We start from the raw sequence: 12329 nt of genomic DNA, 5'->3' as shown, positions 1-12329 counted from the left end.
ATGGACATTTCTTGGTCTGTCACTGTTGCCCCACTAGATAACATTGTAGCTACTGCTTTCATGCCAGAAGAGGTAATTTACTGGACCGATTCCAAAAGTTTTTTACCATTTAGTTTCCATTTCATTTATTATTTAATAATATCAAATATAGGGCCCAGGTTGAAAAAAACAACAATTCTACTTAAACACCACTGTATACCTTTTGGTTTTGATCATGTGACCCCTGCTCCTACTCGTCCCTGTGGTTGGAGAATTGAGGAACACAAAACGGCTGCAGATGAATTGCTTATTAAGATCGTGATGCACCCGCAATTTAGCCACACGTTATTTTATTTTTAGTTCATTGTCTCGTTATTATGTTGCTTGGACAACATATTTGTTTGAAATGGTGAGATGGTTTGGACGGAATTGAGTCTTTCGAGATTTTTCAGCTGTATGAGCCAAAGAATTGAGGCAAAAATATTTATCAGCTATAGTACAAAAAGCATCCACCACTCTCTTAATCTGCAGCCATGTTGTTGTAGGAACCGTGTGCTTCTCCCACTTGGTAACAATGATGAAAATGTATAGTTGTATGTCTCAGGTTAGTGATAAATGGCTAAGATGGAAGAAGAACTATCCATTATCAAACATGATGCACACAGAGAAACCCAGGATTTAAATTGAATTCTGTGCTTGTAGTTCACCTACATGCACTGTGTATCAGAAACGTCATCACAGACCTTATCACCACCCTCTAAAGAAAGGTCATTCCTTTATTATTTACAACAGCCATATTTCCCTTTCCACATCACATACACAACTGAAGCCGTCTGCACTTACACAAGCTGTTTTGAGTACTGATCTGGGATAAGTTTCCAAACCTCTGGATGCCCCTTTGAGGCAGAAACTGTATTAAAATTACAAACCTGACTCCTGAACAGAGTCCAGGGGAATTATTGGGCTTCTTTGTGTCACAGGAAGTGATGTATGGCATGTCATGTGAAGCACGTGTGTTATTCTGATGCGTGGACGGGGTTATAAAGAGATCTCTTGTGGGTTACATGATGGCACACTGGGTGGCTCCGCAGCAGTCTTTAATGATGGCCACTCCTGACTTGGTGATGGATGGTTTGTTGGGCGGCAGCTCCAGGATCTGTCTCTTAGGCTTTGGAGGATCTTTCCAATAAAAAGAAAAGTAAAGGGAAATGGTCAAGAAAAGAGAAATAGATGTGCATATACAAATAGTTTTATTAAACTTCTTGCTCACTTTGTGCCTCTTTGAGCTTCTTCTCCAGAGGAATCAGCTTCAGTCTGAGGAACTCTGCCATATCATTGTCCTCCTCTCGCTCCCTGAGGGCCCAAACAGATGCATCTTCAATGTTTAGTTACATTGTATTCAAAAATAAGTAGCTATTTATCATCTTAAGAGTGACTATAATAGCGCTCACTCACTTCCACTAACATCAACCGCTGGTAGGACACATCGTGGCTTATTTTCCAAAATGAGGTTGATGTATTAAATTCAATCCATGAAACTAAACGTATCTTCAATCAGGAAGATTTTCTCTCTCACATTCACAGTTCTCTCTCACTCTACTTTCGTCGCTTATTGTGTATGGCACTGGGGACTCTGAATTCACTAGGTGTTGAGTCTTGGTCCGTCGACACGCTGGTGACCTTCCCACGGTGAACCACACCTCTCCCCCCATGGCAGCTGGGATAGGCTCCCCTACGACCCTCAAAGGATATGCGGTTTAGATCCTGGATGTTGTAAAATGCAACCCAGTGCCAAACCAAAGAAAAATGTCAGCTGCTTGATTAAACTTTATATAGTTTAATGTATCTGTCTATTAGTTAATTTTATGAAAAAAAAAAAAACAGTTGCAAGGTTAATTAATTCAAAATCGTTGTGTACCCCGTGGTGTTTTTCATTCATTATTGGGGATTCATCTTTTAGAACGATGGAAGCGCTTGAGTGTCATACTCACACATGAGAAGCACAAATTGGGCTTGAATGTGGCCCCGATGTATCACAACTCGTTTTCTTGTTGTTCCTCAGTGTGTCGTATAGAAATATTTTGATGAAGCTGTTAACAATAACACACTGCAGTGGTAGTGCACTTTCTAAATGAATTGTTTCAGCTCCACAGACACTGATTCAAAACCAGTTTGTTGTTTTTTCACATATTTTGTCTGAATGTTATCTCTGTCAGTCTGCGGGTTATCTGTGGCAGCAGAGGAGGAGGAGGAAGCAAAATGGGAATGAACAACCATGGCCATCAGTCAACCTCCCACAAACACACACGCACACAAACACACACAGCAGGCAGTGTCATAATGATGAAGTGAGCCCATCCCCGGTCGTCAGTCATCTTCTCATTTGTTCCATAAATTCACTCTAGTGAGTCTCCTTCCTGTTGTCTCTCTACCACCCTGTGATTCTAATGAAGAAACAATGGATGCTCTTTAATCTGACACTGATTTAAAACAAACGACAGCTCCTGGCGACATCACCGCACACACACCGACTGACTGAGCCTACGTGTTGGAGCACTCCACCTTAATCTCTCCACCTCAGCGTCATCCACCAGGAAATCCCTCTTCTGCACCAGTTTATGGATCTTCAGGATCAGCTCCTCTTCCCGCTGCCGGTGCTTCTTTGTTTTTTCTTTCTCTGGGGGAAAGGAAGAAAGGAAATGGATGAAAGGCAAAGTCATAGACAAATAAATAAATGTATGGAGGGGGAGGACAAGCACGCAGAACTGAACCCTTAATATTTTGCTTTCTCGTGTAGACTATAAACTCAAATTTAGTAAATGTAGTTATTTGCAACAGACCTAAAAAAAATACTGACTTTAGCAGGGACGGATCCAGGGGAAGGGCCCAGGGGGGCACTGGCCCCAGCTGAAATCTGATGGCCCTGTACCCTTGTCTTTTTGTTGTTAAATAAACTAGGTACTCACTCACAATAAATATGATAATTTGTTAAGGATTTAGTTTTTCTTATCTTTCTTTGAAGTACACATATTGAACAGGGAACTATTTTCAAAATATGTTCACTGATATGTTGTTTTGCTCAAAGCTATAGAGTAACCAGTAAACGAGGGTCGACTTAAATGAGCATCTTACTGAAGCAAGGAATTGTGAATGGACTTGGACATATGTTTGGCCCCTCCCCTGTAAATTGTGGCCCCTCTATGACCCTTCAGTAAGAATAATCCTAGATCCCACTGCCGTATAGCAAAGTCATCTGGCTCTTAAACCCTGAGTCACACCAGAAACAGACTCTTAATTACGTGCTCATGTATAATGTATTTTTTAAAAAGGCACTGATTTAATAATGCAAATGCTAAAGAGCTCTGTCTTGTTTCAACTGGAGAAGACATTTGCAGTCACGTTGGTTTGTCTCACTTCCCTATGGGATGCCAGAACACCCAGCCACTGCACACATGAGGCCCCAGTGGCTCACGGGAATGTCAACGAGGGGCAGTTTTTGTGCGACAGCGTGCAGTTAGTGAGACCAATAATCCCTAACGGATAGTGGGCACACAAAGAGGGACCCTCAACCGTCGAGAACAAAGTTAGAGCTGAAGCCTGAGGAGAGGGAGGGCACTCCCTTTACAAACTAACCTGTCCACCGTATCCAGGATACTTTGGCTTCAGTGTTGCAGTGAACAGCTTGACTTGTTGTGTGTGTGTGTGTGTGTGTGTGTGTTTGAACTCCTACCTGGCACTGCGACAATCAGCCTCAGCTCCTGCTTTAAACGCATGATGTCTTTGCAGAGCTGAACGTCATCCATCCTTCGAAAAAGACACAGAAAACAGACGGTCACTTGCTTCCATCAGATTAATGAACAGCAGAGGCTTTGAGCCGCTTCACTCTGGACTTCGTTATCCGACTGAAATGATGTTAGACAGAGTTATGACTCATAACCAACCCTGACAGAAAATCTGATGTGAAATGCAGTAATCTAACTGTGCCTTTTACTTCTATTATTATCATGAATTGTTTTATCGCAGTGGACTTTATGACAATATCAGTTGGTCCGTCCCTTTGGTCCAGATGCTGTGATATATTGTACAGAATCGATCGCTGCTGGTTGATGTACCCCCTCCCATGAGGGATCTCTCATGAGACTTTCACATGGGGTGGTTTTGCGTCAAATGAGGAAAACTACTGGACAGAGCAGGATGGAATATGGCACAGACAGACATCCCACTAATTTGAACATCTTTTAACTGACTTGTTTTAATGTATTATATTTCCATGTTTCCCCGTGTCTTTTGTCGTAGAATTTTCTCTATAGTCAAGCACAAGTCATTGCAATTGTTCTTTCTGGTAGTTTAATTCAGCATCTGCAGATGGGCATCAATGTACAAGACCATGGCAAAGATTTCATACAATGAGCAATGACATACAGAACACACATCCCTCTTATACAGTTACAAGCTCCTCCTGGAGAGGAACACATGTTATCAATTAACCTCTTTGATCCTTAGAAATAGGTAATCAGTATCCTGTCTTCTACTTGGTCTCAAGCCCCTCGAGTCAAACATCTGTTTTCAAGGATCGCTTATCAGTGTTTTACAACCCACTTACATCCCCCTCCCTGTGAAGTGTTTGTTAAGTGACCCTGTAAGTTAGGAAGTAATATAACCATCAATTGCTTAAGCAAAACACCCTGATTCCTAAGGGACTGCATTTGCTCATCTTTCTATACATCAAAGTAGTTCCTTCCATCAATCAATGCCCAAATGGTAAAATTCCCGTCACACTTTGTAGAGAACTTTGAATTGCCTCTTGTCTGAATCTTATTTTTATACAACTTGCCTTGCCTGAATAATTGAGAAATCGACCCTTCATCTCAGCACTAATCACTGTGCTGATCCTAATCTGATTCGCTGTTATACTTGTCAGTAAGACATCACAGCCTCGGCACCCCCACGTGTCGTATATCACGAGTGTGTGCGGATGATAAAACAGGCGACAGAAATCAATCCACGCCGCTCTCTGCGCCTCCTGCAGCCGTGACGCCTCACCCTCGGGGGGGCCTTCACATTTTCCCCTTCACTTCCCTAAACCCCCTCCCTCTCTCTGCACAGCAGTGACAGCTACCACAGATTTAATTCTTCCTGTGATAGATCATGCCGATGACTCATCCACAGCCTCCTTCCACCTCCTCCTCCTCCTCCTCCTCCTCCTCCTCCTCCCTCTGTATTTATCCCTGCTCCGTTTTTTTAACCTCCCTCCTGCTTTCTCCCTTCAGCTTCTTGTTCTGCCTTGTGTTTTACTCTCTCAGTGCTATCTGTGGATTCCAGCAGCTTCTGCACTCTGACACTCCATCTGCTACTTTGTGTGTTTTTGTGTGTGTGTGTGTGTGTGAATCTCTACTGTCTTGAGTCACGCAGAGCCTGACAACAGAGACGTAAGCAATAAGCAGCGTGGCGGCCTAATGAAGCTGCTCTAGTGGAGGCGTGTGAACTAACATCAACATCCTGGCTCAATAAGACCAGATTGTCAAAAGCAAAGTGTATATAACAACAACTAAATCTTTGCTCCACATTGTAAAATCTATATTTCTAGTATTTCAAGTGGAATAGTTTGAACTTTTCCTACAAATTAAAAAGCTGAAAAAAGGTTTTTAGTTTGTTCTTCATTTTGCAACACTACCTGCAATGTTTAACATCACCGCATGCATTTTTTACACATGTGATGGCTGATGAATTAATACTGTCTCATATCTTCCATTCCTACAAGTAATGTGAGTCTGTTGATTATTTGATTAGTCAATTAGTCAATGGACGGATCGGTTAATCATTCATGTCGTCTTTCAAACAACAATGCTGAATAATTAATGGTAACAGCTGCTCAAAAAAAAAACAGCATTAGCTGCATTTCCTCGTCGGAAATTATATTAAAATATTAATATCAATAAATGATTAAATTACTTTAGTAAATTGTGATGATCTTCACCGTGCTTGATCATGAAAGTAATTGAGATGCAGCCTTGTGTGTATTGAACAATACATTAAAACACCAGATCTGTTTAGTTTCAAAATCAGCACTTGTGTGATCACTTCATTAACATCCATGTTACCAGCCTGGCCAGAGAGAGCAGACTCAACCTCCTGAGATGACGACAGCCAGGATTCCGACAGAGATAATACAGAATACGATCCATGATCCTTGAAGCTACTGCTGTGGACGAGGAGCCAGTGAGTTCATGTTGGTGACTCACAGCTACTGTCGGGCTCTCTGAATAATCAATGGACAAATGGACTGCCTCGCTCAGGATCGAGACTGTCTTAAAACTGCCCACTTGTGTCACATAGAAACAGCGATCGAGTGCCTTTGCAGTGCATCACGATGGCGTCGACTTAGGCCTTCATCTCTCAATCATCCACTCAAGGACAGCAGCAGCAGGGGCCGTAGTGACGGCGTACTGCTTAGACTCTCTGTCACATTCTGGGACGTGTGGTGTTATGAAAACTTGCAAAATGACACTTCAGGGACTCACATGAAGCGCAGCTCGGACTCCCGGCGCACCAGGACCTCCCGCAGGCGCTGGATACGAGTCATCTCCACCTCGATCTCATCTGGAGACATGGTGCTCTCTGCCATGGACACGTCTGAGTGACCTGAGAGGAAGAGGGACAACACACACAGTAACTGTTAATGAGGAGGAATAGGAAAGTTAAGGGGGAGGCAGAAGAAACAAACAGGAGACTGTTTACTATCCACAAGGTCACCTCTGCTGCGATCGGGTCTGTTATCCAACTCCCCTCACCTTGAACAATGCTTGGAAGTTTGAAATGACTGAAAACACTCACTTCACTCAGAATAAATCAGACTCCAGTGGCACAACACTTATAAGCTGAGGTTTTTAATCACAGGTTCATTCTCCTATAATTTGATGTGACTGTTTCATCCTTAAATTCCTCAATTCTTTCTTTTTATCTTTGTAAAGTTTCCAACAGCGAGGGTTTCTTGGCGAACCCAGTTCTCTACTCGTCTCCCTGAGTCGTGGGGTTTCACAGCAGCCGAGCGCATGATGTTTGGAGAGAAAGCAGTATATTCAGTGAGGTGATTTGACATTTCTAGTCACAGCAGCGCCTCAAGCACAAACTCCTGTTTTCCACTGAAAGGTTTCAATCACTAATGAAGTGAAAGTGTGTGTGTGGCCTGCAGAAAATCTGATTATAAAAATATACTGAAGGGCACTTTGATACCTCTTTCAAAAAAGAAAGGATCAAAACAAAGAAAAGAATTTCCTAACATGGATCAATGATTTCCTACCCGAGCTGGACCTCAGACCCCCCCCCCCTCTCTCTCCTCGCAGCTGACATGAGCATGGACAGACAATGCAACCACTCAACACTAACTACACTGACCAGGCACTGATTACCATGATCAATGCACTGACCATCGCTAATGCTGCAGGACCTGCACTGACCTCACCTGCATGTTAAAGCATCCAATCAACACATATACAGTAGGATACTCATTTTAAGAGTGAACTGAATCCTGGTTTCCTCCTCTTCAACATCAATTTCACACATTGAAATCAATTTACTTATCATGATGAGTATATGATAATGATGCCTTCTGTGGCTCTTATATTATTGTAGTGATATCATGTTGTCAGTGTTTTGACACTCTTTAACAGAAGGGTGTGTGGAAGTTGTATGATGTCAGGCAGGAGGGGAGGTCTACTGAGAGACAAGTTGCATTATGGAAGTTATAGGATTAGGGTTTTTGGTGGAGATGAGTCTGATGAGAGGTTTAAGATCAGGATATTCTGGCCTCTGCTGCTTCTATTTTGACCTTTTGAAACGTACCTACTTAAATCACTAAAGAGATAAATGAGGAATTAAAAGAAAAGAAAAAAATACATATTTTTGCAAAACTGTCAAATTTGGCAATACTCCCAAACCATCCGTCACATGTCTTGGATTGGGTTCTCTGCAGCCCTGAGTCATAAACAGTTGTCTTCCACATTTGTGCAGAACATGAACATTTCCCAGAGCCAGAACTAAATGCTTCCCAATGAGACTGGATGTCAACACAATCACCCAAAGCTGGTGTCAGAGGATATGTATAAAAACATTAGGGCTGTGTTTAACAATTAATATAAATATCTTATTAAAGGAAAAGAAAAAACACAAATACCTGGATATTTCCCTTTCTTTGTCGTCAAATGCAGGTTCACATTTGTTAAAGTTGTTATTTGTCCATGTGCAAACTCACTTGTCCATATGGTTCTTATTCAAATTATTTTGTATCAATCTTCCTGTCCATACTGGGTGTAAACTAATCCCTTCTATAAATAAGAACATGTTCCCAGTCGACAACCTGATAGGTCTGGGTAAACAAACGATTTGCTCGAATGTGCTGCACAGTATTTCTCCACAGTGTGACAGAGGAGAGGATCAGCTCTTCATCCTCCTGCAGCAACACAAAGTGCAGTGTGTGTGTGTTTGTGGTACTTTTTTTCAGCGATGCTTGCTGAAGACAGAGCTGACTCACCACAGCAGACAGAAGTCTGAGGGCCCAGTTCGCTGCTGTTGAATCATCACGTTAAAGTGTCTGCTCAGAACAGACACACTCGGACTCAGACAAATCAAAGTTTGCCTGATGAAACTGCAGTGGGATATGAAACACACTCTTCATTTCCCCCTCTTTCCTTTCTCCTGTTGTACTATTGCCAACACCCACGCAGCAAACTCTCACTCTCAGCCATGTGCTCATTGTCAATGAGACGAAGCAGCATTAAATGGTAATGGTGCTTTACAGTACAGTTTTACATTCATCCATTCACACACACATTAATACAATGCATCTATTCACAGTACTTTGTTATTCTATGGGGGGGGGGCATTAGGGGTTCTGCATCTTGCCCAAGGACACTTTGGCATGCAGATGGGTCAGACTGGGGATCGAACTCCCGACCTTCAGGCTGCAGGACGACCACTCTACCCCCTCAGCCACAGCCACCCGGGAAGCAATGAGCAAACTCAATAATGTCCAACAGCTCCCCCTCATCGGCACTCTCACATGCTCAGCATTACACACGTAACAGGGAAAGAACAACTGATTAAAAGCAATGTGTTCACCAGGGAGCAGGTGAGGTCGACACTGCTCCTTCACATCACACACCACACGCTGTTAAAAGCAAACAGGCTCCTCAGTGCAGGGACGTGCACACACATTTTGAGGGGCCATTGCTCCAACCTGATCCCAGATGCTGTGCACGTCCACGTATCAGTGGACTTCAGGATTACGATTAGATGAGGAGTAAATATCCTGGAGAGCAGTGGTGGAACCTTCCCGGTGCAGCGAGCACAGGAGGCTCCACAACAGGGGAGGTGTCAGCATCTGTGTGACACCCAATGCAGACGGCCCCGACACATCCTGCAGTCGCACAGTGCACACAGAGCTGCTGCTGATGATGCTATACAGCCTCTGACACCCCCCACCCTCCACCCTCCTCCTACTTCTCCTCTTTCCCCAGTAGATAACTCCAGATGGTGAGCACAAAATAGAAAGTGCAAGGTGACCACAGGCTGTGTTAGTCTTTGTTTTAGAGGGGATAAACGGCGAGGGACGTTCACCGTGCTTTAGCTCGGTGTTTTTTTCTCGCTGCATGTGTGTGACTGTGGGAATGAGAGAGAGAGAGAGAGAGAGAGAGAGAGGGAGGGTTGGGGGAATGGGGTGGGGAGCATTGGTTGAATCTGTGTCTAAAAATATCCGCTGCATCCCCCCCCCCCCCTCTTCTCTGACTTCATCTGGAAGTTTCTTCACACCCTGCTCCTCTGTCACGAGCCGTCCTCAGCAGAACCGACCGCGACGCACTAACCCTGAAACCACGTCTGTTGTCCCCATAGTGCTGCGTCTGTTGACATCAGTCATTCATCCTCCTTCATCCCCTGGAAACTCCTTATACAAGCGTCTCTGATCCCAATCATGTTTATTTGGCATTCGTTCAACTCTGTGGCCATTATTTCAGCCAGCGGTTTCAACGATTAATCCTGTAATCATTAGATGATTAAATGATTGGTCAATTAGCCATTTAATAGACAGATCTCTTCCCTGTAACCGAACCAGTGTGTGCAATGTGCTGTCTGTTTACATACACACTTTCTGTTATATTTATGTATATATTAATTGGCATCTTTGTTTACATTCTATTTATCGATTTATTCAGAACGTGTCATTTCGCTCAGTTGCATCCGATATCCTAATGTCTGTTTGTAGCACGTTTATCTATTAATTATTTTATTTATTTATTTACTGAAACTTATGTGGTTAAACAGCATTCTAAATTATATTCATGAGCTGGATGCAATGCAACTTCATTCTAACGCGCACGTGTCTTGTGTTTGGTCTGAAAGACAATAAAGGGAATCGTGAATCTTGAACAGATGCAGAGTATCCTCTGACTCCAGCTTCTCCACAGTGACGATCAGCTGTTTGTTATATCTCTGTAATATAACTATCTTTGTGTTTGTCTGTTGTTCAGGGAGGGAAACAAAAACAATCAATTTAACTTCAATTCTCGTTGGACATTGTGATTCTGTTTTCTGATGTTTGAACACCATATACTGAATGAAGCAAAAAAAAACAACCTGTATTAGTGATAACTGACACATTTAATTAAATTAAAGTGGCTTTGCAGCTTTCCTTGTTAACTGAAAATGGGGGGGAAATGTTTTTATGCTGTTTTCTTTGTATTTGAGGAAAAAAACTGTTATGACTGTGATAACGTTCTGTAATTATGACTCATATCAGCACAAAGTATTCTGAAAAATGTAGTATATGAAAATGTAGACAGACTATTGATTAACACTCGATTAAACACATACACACACACACACACACACACACATTCAAAGATCAGTATAAATGTTTATAGACTAATTATTGAGTGTGTGTGTGTGTGTGTGTGTGTGTGTGTGTGTGTGTGTGTGTAGTCCCTGGCTCAGTTTCATTCATAAACAGTGAAGAGGGGTAAATGGGCCTTTTAGCTGCGCTGGCTGACAACAGCCCAAACCCTTTGTGAGTCACGCGTTTTAACCACTTCCTTGCTGCAGCGGCTCGCCGGCTCGAACGTGCACTGACAACACGGAGACGTTCCTGACAGGGCGATAACCCTCCCTCTCCCCTGCGCGGTGCTCGGCGCTCACCTTTGTCCGTGGTCCACGCCGTCTCCGACACGGCGCCGTAGCTCCTGAGCGCGCGCTCGTTGTCCGAAATAGATCTCTGCAGCTCCATGTCGGTGAGAGAGAGACAGAGGAGAGAGAGAGATGTGGTGGAGGTTCTGATACTGCTGCTGCTGCTGATACTGCTGCTGGATGTACCGCTTCCTCTGTTTGCGCGCTCAACTTCACCCGGTGACAAGGCTCCGGCGACCCGAGACGATGAGCATCTTTATTCGAGCTTCTTCAAGTCCCTGGACCGTGTGTGAGGATGGAGAGCAGGGGCAGGGGAGAGGATGCAGGGAGCATGCGCAGTGCGAGCAGGGACGTGAGGCTGCTGGGAGACACCCACTGACAAGGAGCTGACGTTCAAACTGAAACAATAGGCGCACAGTAACATTGAAGTTACATTAAGAACACAGCTAAGGAGTCACTGCTGTCCAGACTTCTCCTGTGTTCAGTTCACACCTGCTACCCTGTGTCCAGGTTGTGTTGTGATTGGGACATGAAGTATATTTTCTACAATAAACTGTCTTTTCCCCTGTTTACAGCCTCTGTAAGCTTTTCCTAAAAAAGTTTATAGAATAAAGTTAGATAAACTTTGTGTTCATCTTCTCTGCACTAAGTGTTTTTCATAAAACGAAATAAAATTTGCTTAATTATTGTTCATGTGTGGTTTATATTTACATTTGAGGGATTTATTGAACTACGGTTTGTTCATACATTGCCTGTCATACATTATCTCAAAGCACTTTGCATATAGGTCGAGACCTTAAACGGATAGTTCACTTAAAGTGTCCATAACCCTGTGATCCACGCGCTATCGCGGCTCTGGAGGAGGATGACAGAGGACATGTTGGCTAAAAACACAGTGTAAATGATCTCGTTTCGAATCGAATCTGAATGCTTATGGAAACTTGGTGACACCACAGGAGCAGTATGGAGGATTCATGTTTTTCTGTGGTTTTTTGAAGAAGTGATCACCATTCACTCTGTATTTGATTTGGCTGCAACACTGTTTACCCCTGAAACTCCAAAAGTGTCTTTCACTTAACCCCCGCCCCGTGAGTGAGATGTGTGAGATACATATCCCACAGACAGACAGACAGACAGACAGACAGACAGACAGACAGCAGATGTTTGTGGGACTA

General features: G+C 43.3%; 1 protein-coding gene across 1 annotated transcript; it reads right to left on the bottom strand.

Moving 5' to 3' along the window:
* Positions 1-946: 946 nt before the first annotated feature.
* On the bottom strand, positions 947-11467 carry bmerb1 (bMERB domain containing 1). Its single transcript, XM_062388916.1, has 6 exons — positions 11167-11467; positions 6501-6621; positions 3710-3783; positions 2542-2656; positions 1250-1332; positions 947-1158 (listed from the first exon to the last, which is right to left on the bottom strand). The coding sequence occupies exons 1-6, from the start codon at positions 11252-11254 to the stop codon at positions 1040-1042; spliced, it is 600 nt and encodes a 199-aa protein (XP_062244900.1). The 5' UTR covers positions 11255-11467; the 3' UTR covers positions 947-1039.
* Positions 11468-12329: the final 862 nt, after the last annotated feature.

Source organism: Platichthys flesus, chromosome 5, assembly GCF_949316205.1.
Source record: "Platichthys flesus chromosome 5, fPlaFle2.1, whole genome shotgun sequence".
NCBI lineage: Eukaryota > Metazoa > Chordata > Actinopteri > Pleuronectiformes > Pleuronectidae > Platichthys > Platichthys flesus.
This window is presented reverse-complemented; position numbering and strand designations above follow the sequence as displayed.